General features: G+C 35.7%; 1 protein-coding gene and 1 pseudogene across 1 annotated transcript; one reads left to right on the top strand and one right to left on the bottom strand.

Moving 5' to 3' along the window:
* The first annotated feature begins 5,613 nt into the window (after nucleotides 1–5,613).
* On the top strand, nucleotides 5,614–6,643 carry LOC115623524. The gene is made up of 2 exons (XM_030517907.1): nucleotides 5,614–5,884; nucleotides 5,942–6,643. The coding sequence occupies exons 1-2, from the start codon at nucleotides 5,753–5,755 to the stop codon at nucleotides 6,488–6,490; spliced, it is 681 nt and encodes a 226-aa protein (XP_030373767.1). The 5' UTR covers nucleotides 5,614–5,752; the 3' UTR covers nucleotides 6,491–6,643.
* Nucleotides 6,644–7,929: 1,286 nt separating this feature from the next.
* The window catches only part of LOC115623525, a 41,255-nt pseudogene continuing 26,742 nt past the window's right edge, over nucleotides 7,930–22,442 (bottom strand).

Raw genomic sequence — 22,442 nt, 5'->3', positions numbered from 1 at the left:
AAAATAAGAAAAAAAAAACTGGCCCTGTTTAGCAGGCGAACAAGCCAAAAAGTGCTGGCACAGAGGAAAACCCGAAAGGGCAAACATGCGAAACTATTAAAAACATGTCTTTGTCCTTTGGCTTTGGTGCATATAATGAAATTCCTAGCTGTCTTCAGCCTCCTCCCTTGTGCATCGACTGGGGGGGGGGGGGGGGGGGGGACTGTGGGACTGTGACGCAACTGCCGTTGCAGCTGCACATTTTTTAGTATCAATCTAGGTGAAATATTAACAAGCGCGTCGAGACTAAAGTTTACCCATGATGGAGACGGCAGCAGCTCATAAAAATTCCTTAGCTTCCTGCCTGGCTGAATAGCTGAATGGCTGGGCTGACAACAAAGCCGGCTAGGGACACTCCAGCCTTGGCACTCAAGCACTGCCATCGGAGCCTTGCGCTCTTAAAGCGACGCGGCGATGTTGAAACAATAGACTCGAGTTAACTTAAATTGATTTCCAGACGGCTGTGCAGCATGGGGACGCGGATCCGGATGCGGCCAGACGCCATTTTGTTTCTCAGCCGTCTGCTCAAAAACTGCTTGTCTTAGTTGTTGTTGTTGTTGTAGCTGCTGCTCCTGTCGCTGCACCTTGATTGCAAGTTATTTGCAATTTTGTGCAAATTTCAAAAGCGAGACATGCGGCGTAGCCAGCCAACGTACTTGCCACCAATGTTAAATGTGTGCGTGTGTATGTGTGGGCGCACTTGAAAATTTTGAGTGTGCGCGAAATTTTTATGCAATTTGCCAGGCATTGTTGCGCACTCATTGAGTCATTCATTCAGTCAGTCAGCCAGTCAGCCAGTCAGCCTGACAAAACAAGTCAACTGTCTTGGTTTCCCAACTTGCACTTGGCGGTTTATTGCTAGACATACTTATTTGCACAATTCAAATAATAAAAGTTCAAAATGCTAATGTCTGAGGGAATCTTGTGTACCTTAAGACAACTCTTGAAATAACATGCCTTTTTAAATTCAGAGCTGATGTGAATGTCGCCTAATTTTACCTGATTTCTTCTACAGTTGTTATCACACCTTTTTACTTACAAATGAGCTTAATAAATAAGTTTGTAAAATTAATGTTTGAGCATATTCTAAAATACTTGATTTTATTTTCGTTTATGAATCGATATTTTTCTACAATTTTACATTTTTATTTAATAATTTCGCATTTAACTGCATGACTTTTAATTCTTATTTGTCACATGAGAAATACATATACTTGTAATAAATAAATACTTAATTATATACAAATGGACTACATAAAAACTAAAATCATTAATATCGCCACAATAAATTGTTCTGGACCTCAAAAAGGCACTAATAAATAAAAAAAACTTACGACTTTGACAAACCAATCTTAATATTGAATTTAAATTTTATTTAGTGACCTTGCTGAGTAAAAGTATGAGCAATAAAGAAATATTCTTTAGTAGGAAAAAACTGGATTTATGGATTTATATTAAAGTAATTCCATATTGGTTGATTTCTTAAGATGTTTCTTCTTAGTTGTTCGGGTCAAGTGTAATTTTCAACTGTTTCCCAATATATTTCAACTTAGGGAAGACATAAATCAGAACAGATTATTAATTAAACCAAACTCTATATTTAGCCAAAGGGCATCGAGCTATAGCTGTTATCTACTTTGTTCCTAAGGTGTTTCCACATCACAAAGGATTTCAGATTGATTTCTAGGCGAACGTATTTTCTGATTTTTTTTTTTTTTTGAATTCTTCATATCATTTTATTTTTACTTACAATATTTGTAATTATTATAAAACTTAATCCAAAATTGAAAAGATTTAGTCAGCAAAGCCATTTATGTGTGATGATAAACTCGGCTAGAGAATTAGAACATCAACAACTCGATGTGACGTAACGAGACAGCTTTATTAAATATTATCCTAAGTCGCTTCCTTATTTGCATTACTTGAAGTTTAAAATAAACATTAATTTTCTTAGTTTAATTCCTGTTTAATTCATTGGAGTTTTGAATTTAATGTTTTGAAAATTGCTAGGTTTAGTATCGCGTACTAGTAGTTATAATAATTGCTAGTATTTATTAGGTAGATGTGACTGCCCGCTCATTTTAGTAACCAATGTTTCGAAGGATTTTTACAATCCCAAGTGCTAGTTAGCCTGCTAAACTGTTGTTTATGCCATATTGCTAATATCCTGCATACTCCATTTACAAAGGGCGTATTTCCATTAAGACCAAGCAGCAATTACAGAAAGAGCAATTACTTTAAGCACCGAGCACAAAAATTGCAATAAAACTTTAGCGCATAATTCAAAACAACCGCAAAGGCTACAAACACACACACACACAATACAGCCTCGGAGAAAACAGCCGACGCATGCACTGTTAGGTGCAGGGCAACCATTTTGTTGCCACGCCAAAATGGCGTCGCTATATTTATTTGCTATTTCCACCGGCTTGTGTCATATTTATCAACGTCTGTGGCAAATAATTTTATTAACTTTACAACAGAACTTCGGCGCAAAGTTCAGGTACAGTTTCTACCTGAGTCTAAAGCACAGGTTCCACATACATATATAGAAGTATACGTATATAGTAGCACTATAGTCTGGTCCTTTCACTGTAAATGTAACTGTAACTTTTTGGTGCGCCATCTCCAACGCATATTTTACTATTATCCTTTGCGCAAATAAATTTACTCTTGCGCAAATTACAGAAAGGAACAACGTGCAGAGTCCTTGGTCCCGAAGACTTTAAGTTGGTCAGTCGAAAAGCAGAGAGACAGAGATGGAGTGAGGAAGAGAAGCACACCTATATAGAGTTGTCTGCGCACTATTTGTATGTATTTTTTGTTTGTTTGTTTGTTTGTTTGTTTGTGACACAAACTTTGTTCAGATCTAATCAAAAATTCACTTAAAAAGTTTCGTTTGCCTGTTGAGCGGAATGACTTCAACAACTGCAACCTGGGCCTCATTGTTGCACTGGACATTTTGCAGCCATTTCATTGTCTGAGCAGCCCAGTCATACAGCCACTCAGTCAGTCAAGCAGTCAGTCAGTTAGCCCTTTGAGTCTGCCAAAACTTACATAACCGTAATGAAAAACGTGTCTCTTCTATGGCACTTTCGCTGCCATTTGCCCCAACTTTTAACAGAGGAAAGTAACGAAAGCACAACAGTGGACGAAAATGTTGCAAGTCCGCAAGTTATACATGAAAAATATATTTAAATATATATTTTAAAAAATATAAATATATTAAGCTTATTTATCTTAATATAATCAAACCCAAAAGCCTATATTCCAATAAACTATTTATTTGAGAGCTGAAATGCCGCATTCTGCAAAATAGTGTTCCGTTTTCCAAGTGGAATGAATTGGAATGGAACACAATTTAATTTAATTTAACAGCATACTTTTGGGATGCGCAAATATACTGCTCGAATGAATTGAACTAATTTCTAGCAGCCAAGTTTAAGAAAAACGTATGAAGAACTTTAATTTAACTTTAATTTTACAAATAATTCTTCTTTATTTAAGAGCATATTTATATAATTCTAATGACTATTAAGTTAAAGCTTTTCCAACAAAAAAAAAACGTGTATGTAAAAAGAAAATGTTTTTGTTTTGTCAAATTTCAGCCTAAATATGTATTGGCCTTACTAATATTACAAAATCGACTTGTTAATCAAAAAATACGTCGACTAAATAAAAAATAAATCTTAAAACTTTTTATTTAATTTCGTGCCAAAACGCACTTATTAAAAAAATTTGAAAAATTACATTATTGGCAGGACACCTTAGCGGCTTTGTAATATTAATACCAATAATAATAATAATAGCAATGATAATAAATTGATAAAAAAAAAAGTATTTTTTTTATTAAAAGATTGCCTTCCGTCTCTGTTGAATTCTATGAGTTTGATGAATCACCAAAGGTGAATCATTCTCATACCTAAATATATAAAAGAGTAAGTACATAATTCCTTAGATAAACTATATTTTAATAACAATTAAATATACACCTAACTACCTACAACTTATTTTGTATGTTATCTGGCTTTCCAATTTGCAATTTCTCGTGTTGATAAGGCGAAACAAATTTTTATAATAAAGTACTCGCAATAAAAATTACTTTTAATACTTCAAAGCTATTAAATTTACACTTTCCAGAGAAGAGGAGTCCTCATCATTTGAAATTGAGCAAAAGAACAGATCGCTCTAAAGAAAAAAATATAAAGAAAGCTTATGTCGTAAAAAGTGAAATATTAATACCAATAATAATAATAATAGCAATGATAATAAATTGATAAAAAAAAAAGTATTTTTTTTATTAAAAGATTGCCTTCCGTCTCTGTTGAATTCTATGAGTTTGATGAATCACCAAAGGTGAATCATTCTCATAGCTAAATATATAAAAGAGTAAGTACATAATTCCTTAGATAAACTATATTTTAATAACAATTAAATATACACCTAACTACCTACAACTTATTTTGTATGTTATCTGGCTTTCCAATTTGCAATTTCTCGTGTTGATAAGGCGAAACAAATTTTTATAATAAAGTACTCGCAATAAAAATTACTTTTAATACTTCAAAGCTATTAATTTTACACTTTCCAGAGAAGAGGAGTCCTCATCATTTGAAATTGAGCAAAAGAACAGATCAGTTTATTTGCAATCACTCTAAAGAAAATCATAAAGAAAGCTTATGTCGTAAAAAGTGAAAGAAAAACTTAACAAATTCCAATAATATAAAATAAGGTATTCGAATTGTTTGCTCTCCAGTCAGATGTGGAGACATTAGAAAACTTCACAAGAAGAGTTATGAATATAAATATTAAGGAGTCACGGAAACACTCTAATCGGCTCTTCCACACTCCCCCAGAGTCCAGTAATATAATACAAAATGCAGCGCCGATTTCGATGATGGAGGGAACAAATTTAAATAAATAAAGCAAAAGTTCAATTGTCCGAATTAGAAATACAAAATTAAAATATATTAAGACGATAATAAGAAACAAAAGAATTTAACTTTCAAAAACTGAAATACATACAAGTGTTATGGCCCTACATGAATCAATCTATTACCGAATTACACCTAATTCTGTTTTTACACGGTCTTTTTTTACTCGATTTTGATACAACACGGTTTGAAAATTACAAATTTCATATATATTTCTTTAGAGCTAAGGAACCAATCACCTATTTTTGCATATGATTTATGATTTTTACACGGTTGTTTCTGGAACCAATCCACCGTGTAAAAACAGAATTAGCTGTATTTGCAATTAGAAAAGGCAATTATACGCTGCAGTAGGCATGTTAAATTATATCAATATGTATGGTACTAGCTTTAGACATTTACCTAAGTTAATGGCAAAACAATATTGGATCATTATATAGTAGCAGCGCCATTCTCCATATTTCGGGCTTAGTTTTTTGTAACTTAGAGTAGTGGGAAGTGCTTTATATGCTCCTTTCCGTCTTATCAATCAAATAAATCGTTATTGATTAGCAGTCTCAGTACACATCAAGTGCACGCTTACTTATTAGTACATTGGGAGCGTAAGCTCAGTGAGGCGTGATATTTGTGTCCAATATAAAATATATACAATATATATGCTCGTATATGTATAAAGTTCTCGCCTGAACAGATAATTGAGTGCTGATAAGCACCGAGCATGACACTATCACTGAAGGTCTGCAGTACCGGAGCTGTTTAGTCGCCCCGTAAAGCTCATAATGAGAGCACTACTAATAGGAACAGCATTGCTGTGCGGGCTATGTCTGCACAACATCTCGCCAGCAACAGCCGCGAAGTTTTCTTGGAGTTGTTATGCAAATGCCAAAGATTTTCCCATAGATCTCGAGAAGGTTAGTGCACAATCGGTATAATTGAATGTTCCGCTTTGAGTAAAAGTTTTCTCTCAGATGGCTGGCTACTGGTACGAAGCGGCGCGCGTCCCCAACGTCGATGTACTGGAGTGCTTAAACGTCTCCGTGCCGGCAACAGTTAGTTCAAGCGACAAGCTCGATCTGGAGCTATCTTATATCAGCACGGTTAATGGCAAGTGGTTGCCAACGCACGAAGTGATCTCATTTCCCGCGAATTCTCTCGAGAACGGCAACTTTGTTCTGCAGTTCTCCAGCTCCACGCTCAATGTCACCGTCGTCTATAAGTTGGTCTACACGGACTACTCAACGGTCGCTCTGCTCTGTGGCTATGCGAGCATTTCGCCAGTTCCGCTCTTCAAGCTGTTCACACGACAACGCGAAATCAATCCGGCTTATAAGAAACTGATCGAGGACAAGGCCAGCAATTATTCGTTGCTCTCCCAAGTATATTGGGAGGAGCAGTCAGTGGACAGCTGTAATGGTGGATGGCGCACTGTTCAATTATCTGAGATCACATGGCATCTGAGTGTGGTTCTCCTCCTTTGGCAGCTGGCAAGCCAATTTTTTAAAACAATTAAGTTGTAGCCACTTTTAAGTATGAGTATATTACTAATTTTCGGAGTTGGCAAAACAATTCCCTAGAGCAATTAATTTATAGACAATGGTTTTTTATAATATAGATTGTATTTTAAGTAGACAACTTTTACTTTAAATAAAACAAACAAAATTATTACAGCATTTTCAATTCCTTTTGTAGTTAAATGCAAAACAATAATCAATAATCGTTACACTGGTTAATTGTTGTGCTACATTTAACAAATAAATTACATAAAAAAACGATATCAATGATTCATTCACTAATCAGCTATTACATCGAGTCGAATACAAGTAGAATCAAGAGCTGATAGCCCCGCCTTATCTCTGTCGTGTTTTTATTAAAAAGTCCCCATTTCAGGCTACGGATCTAAAACCCACTTCCGTTTAGGGCTGATTATGCCTAAATGTCTGTTGAAATATAATAGCTGTGGCTATAATTTGTAACTGAAACTAAAACACCAATAAATTACTATTTCGTTCAGATTTCGCATATTTAGAAATCGATTCGATAATGTCAACTCCTAATCGGACCTCATGCAAGTTTATTGGTTAGTTTAAAAGCAATAGATTCTCCAGATTTATAAAATATTAACACATATTTCTAGTACTAAGAAATGTTTAAAATCAGAGCCGTAATGCAACATTTTTACAAACTATTTTTGCTTTTGAAAACTTGTAATAAGTTCAAATTAGAGCCATTGCTTCAAAAGTTATTATCTTATTTATCAGAAGAAATATTCCACTGGAATTTAGAAAGAAATTTCAAAAAGCGTTTGCTTAGAAAGACACTTTCTCAAAAGTTAAAACTAGTTGGTAATTTCGGAATTTTTTTAAGTGTATATTTGATATTGTTTGGTGTTGAAACTGATTGTAAACGTATGCCTGGCCTTGACATTTGCAGAGTAAATAGATTTCCAATTTAATAAAAAGTTGAGAAAAACAAAAATGATTAACCTGCTGTATTTCACTTGAATGATTAGACTAGATCCCATAACATCTATAAGGTATACAATACAATAGCTCATAATCTCACGATATTACTAATTATTTGCAGCACAATTCTAGTTCTAATAAACGAGCAGAAATTCCTTCCCACAATGCTACCTAAATTTATTTACAACCAAATTGGAAACAAATTCGAAAATACCGGAAATTATAACAAGTCTGTTATTATGAATTATTTTTTATGAACTATTGTACGAGGTTTTATTGTTGAATTCTTGTTCTTAGAATGCACATTCAACTGATATCTGCACCGATGGTTTCTATAACAGCTGTATAACATAGCCAGGTTCTATATAGATTGTTAAAAGCTTAGATGCCATTGAATTCTTGTTCTTAGAATGCACATTCAACCTTCAAACACGAGCTGAGTAGTGGAGTGTCTGTTTTTCACATTTCCTATTCATTAATCACATTTTTCGGGCCCCTTTTTATTATTCATATTTTTAATTTGCACTTTGTTCAACATATGTATGTGTAAATTGATGAGTTTTGTGTGCAGCCGTTGAGTGAGGATTTAGGTTATATTTGATTTGTTGGAGTTGAGGTCTGAAGACGGCTCAGTTTCTAGTCTCCATAGGGCTCATCCTCGGGAATGTGCAAAATGTTGCGCATTTCTTCAGCAGTTCTGCCATTTATCATATTGGAAATAGACTTGCAGGACAACTCGAGCATCATCTTTATGTCTAGGTAGTGGGCAGCCATCATCAGCTCGTACAGAACACCTAGATCAACGGCAAAAAACTGCTTGTCCCAATCGGGAATTGGCTGGCCGCGTCGATCTTCGTCATCACTGCGTGGCGGATCATTTTGATGATACGTAGCCCAAGTGATAACTTTCCGTAGAATGTCCGACTTGACATTCGTCAGTGGAATAACACTCTCCTGATCCTCACGAGCGTCCAACAGGCCCATGATGGTGCGCGACATCCTGGCTATCTCCACATCGACGACGATGATTTCATTGTCCACTGTCTGCAATTTTACGTTAGGCATTTTGATTTTTCTTTTGTACTTCGTATCTGAAAACAAACAAAATTTATTTGCAAACAGACTTGTCATAAATATTAACAATGTGCCAACTATGCCCTATCGTTTTTAGGAGAAGTCTGATTCAAGAACTGCCGCAATCCGTTATTTTTGGAAGAACCATTCGCAAGCCCAGAGGTAGAATCGAGAAAGTCGGTGCTGGATTGTAGAATCAAACAGGACATTCGAAATGTATTTAAGCTGTTGACAGAAAGCAAGTACAATGGAAAATACTACTAAAACTGCTCCGATAACAACGATTTATGCTCGATTCCATTCTTTAATCAACATGTGTATGCACATATATCCAGAAAACACTTGACTTGAATCAAGAAAGTCGGTGCTGGATTGTAGAATCAAACAGGACATTCGAAATGTATTTAAACTGTTGACAGAAAGCAAGTACAATGGAAAATACTACTAAAACTGCTCCGATAACACCAATTTATGCTCGATTCCATTCTTTAATCAACATGTGTATGCACATATATCCAGAAAACACTTGACTTGAATCAAGAAAGTCGGTGCTAGACTGTAGACTCAAGCGGGACATTCGAAATGTATTTAAGCTGTTGACAGAAAGCAAGTACAATGGAAAATACTACTAAAACTGCTCCGATAACACCAATTTATGCTCGATTCCATTCTTTAATCAACATGTGTATATACATATATCCAGAAAACACTTGACTTGAATCAAGAAAGTCGGTGCTGGATTGTAGAATCAAGCGGGACATTCGAAATGTATTTAAGCTGTTGACAGAAAGCAAGTACAATGGAAAATACTACTAAAACTGCTCCGATAACACCGATTTATGCTCGATTCCATTCTTTAATCAACATGTGTATGCACATATATCCAGAAAACACTTGACATATGGCAACTCCTAATCATTTCTTGACCCAATTAAATGATTCTATCAAATTGTTGATTATACATATAAGCAGTTATATAAAATTTAATACTTTTCTCTGCACAGCTGGTATACAATATTTTTCTTTATTTTTGCCGTTTTGTTGCCAATAAGCGATTTGTATTCACATTTAATCAAGCATATTGCACATTGAGTTATGGCTCTGGATTTCTATGCAGCAAGGATGCAGGTAACGGAGCAAGGGGCAGTGCCACGCCTCAATAAGCTCATACAAGTGCAATTACGTGCCACACACACACAGAGAGTGTGAGAGAGAGGGAGAGAGAGAGAGAGAGAGAGAGAGAGGGAGAGGGAGAGGGGAATAACAGGCAATGGAAAATTGCAATAGCGTAAAAATCGAAAATAGTATGATGAAGAATTTTCCATTTTCTTAGCAATTTTCATTTTCATAAACTTGCAGAGCAGCCGAACCAGCAGCAACAACAACAACAACAACAACAAGAAGACCAACAACAGTATTAGCAAAATAAAGCGAATGGAAAAATGCTTCAAGTTCTGTTGTTGGCTTCAGCTTCATTGACTCTGGGGCCAAAATGCTTGTGGCTCTGGGTATGTGGGTGTATTGGATGTATTGGGTGTATGGGTATTGGTATGGGATGTGCTCGTGTTTGTGCGAACTCAATGAAGTGCAAAACGTGGTCGTGGTAACTGGAACTACTTGCTGCTATATACACACTGGACGCTATTGGCAGCACTTTCATTGATTTGATGCGTTTGCGTGCCGCTTTCGGTTGCATGCTTGACTTGAGCGCGCCACCAAAATCAGGCGGCGGACCAGGACCAACAGGATCAAGACTATACTTATGTGACTACCAAGCTGCTGCCAAAGCTGTTTACCGCAAGCAAGCAAACAAGCCAAGTGAAATTGAAAGCCTTTTTATACCCTGTACCATCTGAAAGGTGAAAGGGTATACTGCTACAATGCTATAGGTACATATTGCATATGATGAGCAGTATGAGTCGAATCGATGTAGACATGCCCAGCCGTCCACGTGTTCGACTGTATGAACACCCACAACTACTAGGAGATAAGAAGAAGACTTATCCTATGCAAGCGCAGGGCAAGTTTATTACAAACCTAATAATATATACATACATAATAGCTGTCATTGGAACGATCGTTTCCAGTTCACTCTTTAGCTTATTTATTTATGACTATATGTGGAGATAGCTTTAAATAATCGATGTGCATAGACATGCCCAGCCGTCCGCGTGTTCGACTGTATGAACACCGACAACTACTAAGAGTTGACAGCTAGGGACGGCAAACTTGACAAGTAGACTTGTCCCATGCAAACGCAGTACAAGTTTATTACAAACCCTATATGGGCCTAAAAATATTTACTAAACAGCTGTCTTTGGAACGATCCGTTCACAGTTCACTCTTTACCTCTTTATTTATATACTATATACTTTCAAATTGTTTTAAAAATCGAAAATAATCGAATATTTTATCAAAATCGGAGCATCATATCATATACTCGCGTAAAAAAAATTTAAAATTTTGAGAATGTCTCAACATAACCTGCTGTCTCATAAAAATATCAATTATGAGTTCAATAATCACCCTTAGTACCAAAAACTTATTTGTTTAAACCACTACTAAATTGTATACTATTTTTAGGAGTATTGGTGCAACAAAATATTGTTTAGTTACTTCCAAGCTGGGCTGATACAGTGTATAAGAGAGACGTCTTTGAGTGCAACTTCTTTGCTGTTGGTGCTCACTATTGCTGCTTTTTGCTCGATAATTGTGGCCACGTTGTCCTGCTCCAGTCCAGCTATTGGCTTTTGGTAATAGCCATGTGTATGTGTGTGTGCGTGCGTGTGTCTGTGTGGGTGTGCCAGTTTGCACAACATGATTACTTGCTGATTCAACGTAATCATCAAGCGATGACTCTACGAAAAAAAAACTGCACAAACATGCAGGAGAACGCCTGAATCCTAACCTGGTTTAGTTTCTCCGACAACCGCATTACCAGCTGCCCATGATGGATGCCCCGCAAAAGTGAAACCGAAAGTTAATGTACCAAATAAACTCGGGCCACAAAGGGTTAACCAGTGTGTGTGTGTCTGTGTGCATGTGTGTGTGTGTGTGTGGATGGCCACATAAGTCAGTTGCCTACGTGTTCCAATTAATTTGGCCATTTTCTTTTAATAAATGTAAAGCACGCCTCGCTGCATCCAGCATGGGGTCCGAGTTTTCGGCAATGCGGTTTTGATTAAGTTTACACGATTGCCTGCCTTGTCACCAGACAGAATAGGAGTAGAGAGCCCTACGGCTTTATCCAAGTCATGTCTGGGCGCCATAAATAAACACCAATTTGAATTTGCAACCTCGTTTGCTTGATTTCATTCAAGAGCATGGGGTTTGCTTGTTGTGGGGAATTGGAAGAATCAGTGAAAAGGGTGCTGAAAGAAAAGATTTATACCCACATTTTTCAAAACGAAAATACATGATTTTTTATTATTTTGAAAATTCTATACCAATGGTCTTTAACAGATGTAATATTGAGAAACAATTGTTTTGGAAATTGGAAAAACTAAGGAGTCTATATGGGCGGCCCATATATGAATATAAAATATATATCATAGGTCTAATATTTTTGGGAATTAAAGAACCAATATATTCTATCATGCTATGCTTTAAAAAGTAAATAAGTGAAATATCAATGGAATTTCTTTTTCAAATTTTAATAAAAATTGTATTTTCTATTTCAAAAATTAGACGTTTTTTTCAACAATGTAATATCAATTTTAGCAATAAATTCTTAAAGTAATGTGAATTGTGACTGAAAATCTCTATCATTATAGCAGATATTTGAATGTTACCTAACAGCTTTAGTTATAAGTTCATTCGTAAATAATAATTAAAATTTCAACCCTACTTTAGCGGATCTAATCTCGAATACTTTTTGAAATTGCAGAAATGTAAAATTTTAGCCTTATATAAATTCCAATTGAGACCAGCATTTATTCTCTATTTATTTCTTGTAATTCTATAAACTTGGTTTGATTTAAAATAATCAAGTATATCAAAAATCCAGTATTATTTTTTAAGGCTTTTAAACTAAGGCCGATAGCTAATCCTGTCTACTATTATGAAGAATCGAACTCCATTTCATGCAAAACTTTACAAACTCAGCATATCTGTGAAGATGTGTTAGCTCAAATAGTTGTTTCTTGTAATTAATTTTTTATTTTTTTTAATAGGGAAAACCTACTTTCTTCCATTTCACAAGTTCATTGATCGATCGATTTCAATTTCATGCAATTAAGTTGAATCGTTTTGTTATGCACTTACACTTTAATCGAGCTGAACTTGACATCCTTATAGCCTTTCTGCCTTCTGCACCAGACACAATTTCAGATTCGTACCCACCTATTATTTTCGCTCTATAAATCAACAGTCGCCGACAGCAACCAACATTTAAAAAGTCGTAATGCCTTCGCATGTTGTCGCACTTAACGGCGTCCACACAGACAGCAACACCAACAACAACATTGAGGACAACTCTATTGGAATTCAAGCACATGCCACAGCAGCAAACCGCAGAGAGGACAACAACGATAACAGCAGCAGCAGTAGCAAGAAGAAGACGAGAAGCATCAATTGAATGTCAGTCACAAAAATGCAATCACAGTTTGACACAATTTTATCGAGGCGCCACTTCAACACGTTGCAACTGCAATATCTTTGCTCAGCCCACACACACACGCACGCACGTACTTGTACACTCAACCCATTTATACATACATGCCAGCGCAAAATGCATGACAACTCTGCAAACAACACAATGACAACTCTTTAACACAGTTAAGTTGGCAGCGCTGCTGCTGCTTGGCTGCTTGGCTGCTGTTGTCGAATCGCTCTCGTTGATTTTGTAATTGTTGCTGTTGTCGTTATTGTTGTTGTTGGTGCGCGTGCTCGAGTGCATTTTCCCCACCAGCACAAACACATGTAACGTGTGTGTGTGTGTGTGTGTGTGTGTGTGTGTATTTGTGTGTGTATTTGTGCAACTGCCACACAGAGCGCATTTTTGTTGTTTGATTGCGTTTTTATCTTCGTCATTTCAGCAACTGCGGCAATATTTTTACTCCAGCAGCAACATTTTATTGCAAACATCGTGCAATTTTACTTTAAACGTCAATCGATTTTCATGTGATTTTTACGAGCACTTTTCGTCCTTTGTCCTCAACTCCCACCCACAACCACGCCCATGCCACCCTTTTCCATTGACAAGCTTTTCGACTTTCTCAATAGCTGTCGATACACTCGTATGTACATACATATGTATTTATTTTTCGTAAAGATTTCTTGCTGCATTCCAATAAACGTTCGATAAATTAGTTAAATTTAATTTACTTGGAGACACTCCTCAGAATAACTACTTGTATTACTTGTTCACAGTCGCTCAAATCAGTTTCTGCCCTCAATTCATCTTTTGTTAGGGTGGCATTAAAGATTTTCTTCTTCTGCAAGCTGGTCAACAAAATTTCGCACTATGTAAGACAGATCAGATTTAAATCTGTCATCTATCAGTAGCTTTGACAACCAAAGTAGACTGTAATGTTAAAATAAATTGTTAAAGCTTAAGCTTTCCATTGCCATTCCATTTTTTTATACACTGTACCCAAAGCATAAAAAGTTACACTAGTTTTTATTAAATTTATTAAAATAGTCGTCCCATTAACTGATTAAAATGTATTATAGATAAGTGTATTGCAAAGAATTAAAATCAGTAGCAGGAAACCATATCTAATTTCGATGCATTGTCACAAGTATTAGACAAACGCTCATTTAAAAAGGCAAATCAACGACTTTTCGAATTTCTTTAAAGATTAGTTAAAAGCCACCTGAGCTGAACTTTTAGAACACTGCCTCATTGGGCATATTTTTTTCAGGTATTCTTCATCCGAAAGTCAATTTGTGGTCACACACAATTTCCCACTGTTCTACATAGAATGGAAATTTAAAATAAGTAGACGCATTAAATACGCTAAAGTCGCGCCCCTAGAGCCTACTAAATTGTATCCTTTAAATGAATCACCTACGGGTGGCTCTGAGATGCGGGCAGAAGTAGAATCGCCTCACCAGCGTAGCATTTTCCAGGATGAGCTCGGAGACAGTCTTGAGTGCGAATCTACTGGGCTCTATAAGACTGTAGAAATTAGGGAAAGGAGATGACACAAAGGAGTCAGGCAAAACGGCAAATAGACGCAATCGTATGTCATACGAGTTCTTTATGCGGAAATGACAAAATAATCCAGGATATTCAGACATTCAAAATATCAGCAATCTTGCAGTCTTTCACTACAGACTTCACAAAATATTTGCGGATTGAGAAACTACAGACTTTTTGAACAAGAAATCCATATTTTGATAACAACGAAGAAGGTATGGAAATGGACATTAAATCAACTCTTTAAGTTTATATTATTCAGCAATTCTAAGGCCCTACCTTAGGGTGCAACCCCTACTAATTATTTGACAATGGAACTTAACGATTAAGGCTAAATGATTTATCAGAGCATTTGAATGGAGAAGGTCCAATTATTTCAAATATAAGCAATTGGCTTGGTGGTCATTTTTGAAAGGACATTAGCAGTTCTCGTGTTAGGAGACTCACAAATCGTATGAAGAATGGTCGAAAGTTTGAGTTAAAAGACAAACAAGTTTGCCAGCATTAATTTCAAATACATTTAATATATTGAATATCTACTAACATTAACAGATTATCTCCATAAATCGCTTATGAAATACTTATGCTTATTCTTCGGCATACTTTTTACACCAAAGCCGAAAATCTTGGGGTATAATGTTTTAATTCTTAACAGAGCGAAACTTTAACCCCTTAGAACCAGCTTACGCACTCAGACCCCCACTGATTCACTCAAAATAGCTTAACCGTTATCTGCTGCCACTAAGCCGTATCATATATACGAGTACAATAGAGCCAATGTGCGTGTACATTCAGACAAATTTTCAAGTATTAGCTCGCAAAACTCGCACAATTTGTGCCACCCACAAGGCAGCTTCCGCTTGTTTGCCTCGAGGCTTAAAACTACCTAGACACACACACAGCCCCACAAACAGTCGCGCGCACACACATCATCATATATGGGTAACGTCTCAGGGAAGACAAATTGCGCTTTGGTAGACTCCCCACGAAAAAGGCACTCCTCTGCCTCCCCACCTAATACTGCGACAGAAAAAGTGGAGAAAGAAGAAAAAATCCATATTTTATTTTGATTATTTTCCGGCCTACAAACGCGCGACTGTCGCCAGGAGGGAAGGAGGGAGCGAGCAGGTGTCGATTTCTTCACTCGGTGCTGCGGGCTTTGAAATTAAATTTACCCACAGAGTTTCGCATCCGTGGGCCACACAAATCACCGTCAATCAATTTGTGTGTATGTCGTCAGACAAAAGGGCTCCTGGCCAGAAGTAGGAATATCTTTGAATTTGTCAATGACTGACGCAGCAGCTTGCAGACTCGGCGATTTATAACTAAAATTAGGCCGCCGAAATAATAGAAATTGGCGGCTTTAAGATTGCGAGGCACCCTGTCACTGGATTTATGCTCCCCTCCTTTTTCATACAAACAAAATTATGTATGTTTGAAAACGATTTTCTACCTTGCCGCCATACATCATCTTCCCCCATTTTTGTGTGCTTCAGTTCTCTTTCCCCCCCTATGAATGAGTCTCAATTCCAATTCCAATCCCAAGCCCAAACCCATACCCGAAACCAAGCGCGTAACAAATTTCTTTGCGACGTTTTTAAATTTTGCACACATTTTGGGGGCAATGGCGGCCAAGGCCAATGTAAATCGTGAGCCCGATTTAGTCAACAATGAAGTGTATCGGTCCACTTAGAAAAATATCAGACCATTTAGTTGAGAGCAAAGTTCATCAAAGAACATACATAATAGAAAAAATAAACTAATCAATTCTGACGCAAAAATATCTGACGTTTTTAAGTGCAATTTTTTCATTTTAAAGGAAATTAAATTAGTTAATCAATTATTAGCTAAATATGTTAATGTAAATATATATGACTACATATGAATGAGGAATAAAATAAATTAAGAAACTAATAAATTCTGACGCATAAATATCTGACGTTTTTAAGTGCGATTTTTTCACATTAAAGGAAATTAAATTAGTTAATCAATGACTACGATTACTTAATTAGAATGGTAGTTATTAGCTAAATAAGGTCATGTAAATATATATGACTTGTGAATGAGGAATAGAATAAATAAACTAATCAATTCTGACGCATAAATATCTGTCGTTTTTAAGTGCGATTTTTCACATTAAAGGAAATTAAATCAGTTAATCAATTATTAGCTAAATAAGTTTATATAAATACATACATATGACTACTTGTGAATGAGGGACTGTGTCTATTTTCATTACGTTTTCAATTGCTAGTATCAATGGTTTTTTCTCCGGGTACTAATGTAATTTCTTTCACTTTTTTGATAACTAGCATAACTCTCGATATTGGAACAACAATAAACATAAATTAGTTTTGCTTTATTAGCTCAGTGAAACTAACTTTTTTTTTAAAACATAGTGCTTTTAATTGTTTAAGAGCGTGCTGCGATGGTGCAAAGATTTCGACATCATTAGTTTCCATACGGAAACGTAAAAGAACACTTGTTTAGAATTGTAATTGTTTTCAGTGCATTTGTGGCAAAGGGGATGCAGCTAAAGGAAAAACCTCTGCCAAGTGATTTGTTGACAAAGAAATTTTTTAATAATTCACAGCCAAAATAAAGCGCGGCTACACACCAACAACAGCAACGTAAATCTCATTCAGCATAAGTGATGATGTAATTTTCTTGCAAATGAAAAAAAAAAAAAAAAAAATTGAAAAACCCATGAGCACGGTGTGTAGCAATACAATATGGCGGCGTCTGTTGGCGCTGACGATGATGAATGTGGCACGCATGCGTTGCACTGATTTAACTGACTGACGAACTGTCTGACAATGTCACGACTATATACGGCCCGGGTATAGGGGTGTGGGGTTAAGGCAAAATGCACAAAATGCTGCATAGCTCAAGGCGTCGCTGACAGCTGCTCCTGAGATTAACTACAGATTCCATGAATACGGATTGGGCTCAGTAATCAATAAATTATTATTATAGATTGCGTTTTATATTCTCGACGCCTTCTTTTTAGTCAAAAAGATTTAACTGCGCTCACAATTTGGTTTACCAATGGATGAGAGTTACAAAATCGTAGACAATCTAATTTATTCTTCTTTCAACAGCCTGATACAGTTTGCTTTATTTATTTAAAAATGTTCTATTAATATTTAAATCAAAAAAAAAATAAAGATATTTATTTATTTATAGTTAACAAACTTTGCAAAAAGAACAATATAAAATAATAATAATAGCAAGAAACGATTTTAATGTCAATTTAATTTAATTATAATTAATTACTTTTTAATTAATTACTATTAATTTTTATGATTAATTGAATTTCTTTAGTTGGTAAAACCCCAAACAAAAGCAATCGTCTCGACATGCAAATTATTTGTGATAATTATGTCTGCCTATTTTTCTTACGTATTTTAAGAGAAATCTTACACTCTCTTGCCTTTGCCGATTGATCTAACTGCACTCTCTTGATCCTTTGCAACAAGTGGGGGCGTTCGACCACCCACACCTCCAACTTCTTCATACAACTGACTCAAAACACAAGTGTAGCCATGTTAGAAATCCGTTATACAATCATACGGCACATTCTTTAAATTGAGTTTTTTCTCTCTTATTTTGTGCCTCTGTTATGTTATGGTGACACTTTGTCTGCTAACATCAATGCCAATTGGGAGACTTATGCATGCATATGTATGTACATGAAATGTTATGCGCACATGTATGTATGTTAAATGTACATATGTATGTATGTTGTAGGTATGTTAAAGCACGCAGTAAAATAGTAAATTGAAAAGTAAAAATTGTATTTTATGTAGCAACCAAATAAGAATGCGTGCGTACTTACATTTACACACATTTCAAAATTGGTACATTTAAATTATTTAAAGCACAATTATTACCACTTAAAAAAACAAAACAAAAATTGATGCGCAATTTATTGGAAATCACAAACACGCACACACACACACGCATAAAAAAATATGTATACAGCGCCCAATTCGCGCGGCATTTTCGCATTAATAAACACATTCTCGTATTATTAAAACTTCGCACGCAACTTAAGATGCACTTAAAATATGTTTTCACATATTTTTACTAATATTTAAACCATAAACTACACGTTTTCCAAGAGTTGCCGGCAACTGCAATGGCCGACGGCGCGACGCGTTCAACATTTCGAGCAAAACTAAGCCTTGCATTGCAGCTTCTAGCAGATGGCGCTCTTAAAGAATGCAAAAGTAAAGGCAAAGAACAAAAATCATAACTGTAAATCAGTTCTCGCGCCTGCCATACATACATATGCACGTGTGTTTGATCATTTCATGAGTTGGAGTAGATTTAAGTATACTGAGTTAGTAGTTAAGAAATTGAGTGAATTGTTATAAAATTGAGTGAATTTCAGATTGGGAGTAGATTTAAGTATTACTGAGTTAGTAGTTAAGAAATTGAGTGAATTGTTAAAAAATTGAGTGAACTTCAGATTTAAATAAAAAATATGCAATCGGAGAGAGAGAGTTTTAGATTCCATTGAACGCTCTACGACCTTACAGATTTGAGAACAATTAAGGGATACAAATAATTATACACATATTTCTGTATTTCATTCCGTGAAATATTAAAAACATTGCATTGCTATTAAATTCTTATTAGTATTACAACCACACTCCCACACAAACAGCTTGAATAGTGAGATGTCTGAGACAAGGGCTGAAGCGCCTTCCTAAGTGGCTGATGCGTCCGTCTACGAATTGGGGGCCATAACTCGTCGAGGCAAATGATAGTTGACCACAACTTTTAATGTCTCAATGTCTGTGGCAATGCATGGCTCATTAGTTCTTGCCTAATTTGAAATGCAGCCCCCACCAACCAGACCGAGCCTCGCTCGTACCTAATGGAATTCAATCAATTTTCATTTATTTCGATTACGAATCTCGCACCACCAAGATGCGAACCGCAAACCCAACCACCGAGCTTGAGGCGAACTCATGTTTTAATAGACGAGCAGCCGAATGGCAATGTTGACCGTCAACTTCTCCCAATTTGTTTTGTTCTGGGAAGGACACATTAAAGCGAAGTCAGGCAAATGGACGCCGAAAAATGTCTTAATTATTCCGCCATTTGAGTGCCAAGGAGGGGAAATACTTGTATTCTGATCAAAGCAAGACAAATGAGCAGAGTTACAAAAAAGTGGGCGACGAATACCAAGAAGTGTAACAAGTCTGTGTGAACTTTAAACGGGGAATCATTTTTTATTTTCAAATTGAAAAATGCACGGACGACTGAATGCTGCCGATAATGATAATGATGTTGAAGACAATATGCCAACGAAATGGAAATCCTTTACATTTTCAGAGGCAGAGAGAGAGAGAGCTGCGCGTATAATCTGCTTATCAAAGGACTGCACAGACACAACTTGGCGCTTGGAGCTGACAGCAAAAAAAAAAAAAAATGGAATATGTAAACAAAAGCAGTAAAAATTTGATTTGCATTTTGTTGCGCATAACAAAAATTAGCTTACATTTTTCGTTTCATGTTGTTGGTAAAAGAAAAGGGTTGAAAATATTATAAACCAGAGGACCGTTCCCCAAAAGAAAAAAACGAATGCAAGCTCGACTTGCTTTCAATACCGAATCGGAGTGCAATAGTTTTCGCTTTCAAAATTTATTTCGAATCGATTTTATTGCCAAATGGGAGTGCAATAGTTTCACTTTCAGAATAGATTTCGAATCGATTTTATTGCCAATAGATAGCCGCGGCCTTAGTCTTTTAAATGGACCCAAGATAAAGTAATTTCTTTAATTATATATTTGGAAAACTTTTAAAAGATGGGTGCATTTTGAAAATTGAAAAAGCTTCCTGGAACTTTTGAATTGCTCTCGTTTTGTTCAACATTAAATTTTGAAAATGTATAAAGCTAATAAAATAAATAAATAATTTCCATTTCTGTTTTTACACGTTTTTTCTTTAACGATTTTGATATAACACGTTCTGAAAATTAAAAATTTCATATATATTTCTTTAGAGCTAAGGAGCCAAACGCCTAATAATGAGAAAGTCGAAATACTTTTCAACCCTCAACCCCAAATGGAAACTTTTTGAAACGGTCTCATTGAACTGCTTTTCGAATTCCGAAACAATTAGCCATTTCGATCCCAAGAATATTCAATTCAATTCCAATCTAAAAAGAGCAGCAGATGTGCTAGACTAGACTTGTTTTACTTAAATGACCTAAAAAGCTATTCTCTGGCTAACAAAAGGATTTCAGCTTACGCCTTCCGCTTGCTGCGAGCAATATCGACTGAAAACAAAACATCTGCTACAATGCAAATTATTATGTAACACAATAACGATATCTCAAAATATATATCGCACACCAGGACCTGACCACCAAGTTCATTAAAAAGCGCAACGAAATTGAATGCAAAAATGCAAACAGACAGACAGACAAATAAATAAATAAACAGAGGCTGGCTGGCAGGCAGGAAGCAACCAACAACAACAACAATAGCAGTGCAACATGCAGAAATCTGTATAAAGAATCTGCCCACAACAAACTGAATACTTACATACAAATATATATATATGTATATATATATAGGTATGCATATATATTCATGTATAAGTCGAGACGCGAAACTTTTGTGCCTCAATTATAATGAGAAAAGCAAACGAATTGGAAATAATTTTCAATTCACTTGTTTCCACCTACTTTCGTTGCTTTTGACGGCGATTTTGCAGATATCTACAAACATACAAGTATACCTGCACGTTGCACGAAATACGCTGCCTTTGCTTTATTTTATTGTGTTTTGCTTTTTGTTTCCATTACTTATTTATACTTATGTAGTGCGTATTTCATCTGAAATTTGCGGCGCACCCTTTCCTCTGGCCCTTAGGCGCGAAGAACGCCGCTGATTTGGTTTAAGCCAAAAGCAGCGCTGGTAAAAGGCTGGCCCAAATGGTGGGTACGAGTACCAGTTAAACAGAGGGGGTTTTATGCAATTGACAAAGCTGTTGTTTATTTGCAGGTGTGCCCAAGCAAATAAACATTATTTATGCAACTCGAGAAGTGCTTTCAAAACATGGTTCAAAATATGAATAATTCCTTCAACAATACATGAAATAACTTCACCCAAAAACATTTATCAAACTATTGCATTCCCTAAATCTACAAACCTTTATCACCAAAAAGCTGTTAACTACAGCAGCAGCAGCCAAAGCTAACAGCTGTAAACGGTCTGTTAGTTAACAGAGCGCTGCACGCGCCGCAGCCTCTCTCCCTAATATTCTAACTAGCATTTAAGCGCTTTAGTGGGAATTTGCAAAGTAGTATAAATAGAAGAATTAACGTGAATAAATAAAAAAAAACAAAAAAAAGTGCTAGTTTTTCCCCTACACTGCCATTTTGGAAAGATTTGCCCAAAAGCCGACGCCCAATACAATAATAAAAAAATAAACAAATTTTAAAAGAAAAACAATAATAAAACAAAGAAAAACAAAAATAAATAAAAAAAAATAATAATAAATAAATAAATAAATAGACAAATAAATGTAATTTTGTACTAATCAAGCTGTTAATGAATGTAAATAATCATAATCAGAATCCGAAGCTTAAGGCCTCAGTAGCTAAAAGTATAGCTTATTCTATAAGCTGCTTGCAATTTGTAATTGCAAGTGGAATTCTAATAATATCAATGAATAATTCTACCTCTAATGGTTACACGTGCCCTAAACTTTAGAAAAACTCCTATAACTACACTTTAAAAGAATTACTCAACTTTCTAAAAGAATTACTCA

This window comes from Scaptodrosophila lebanonensis, unplaced genomic scaffold (genome assembly GCF_003285725.1).
Source record: "Scaptodrosophila lebanonensis strain 11010-0011.00,11010-0021.00 unplaced genomic scaffold, SlebRS2 tig00000053-arrow-pilon, whole genome shotgun sequence".
Lineage (NCBI taxonomy): Eukaryota > Metazoa > Arthropoda > Insecta > Diptera > Drosophilidae > Scaptodrosophila > Scaptodrosophila lebanonensis.
This window is presented reverse-complemented; position numbering and strand designations above follow the sequence as displayed.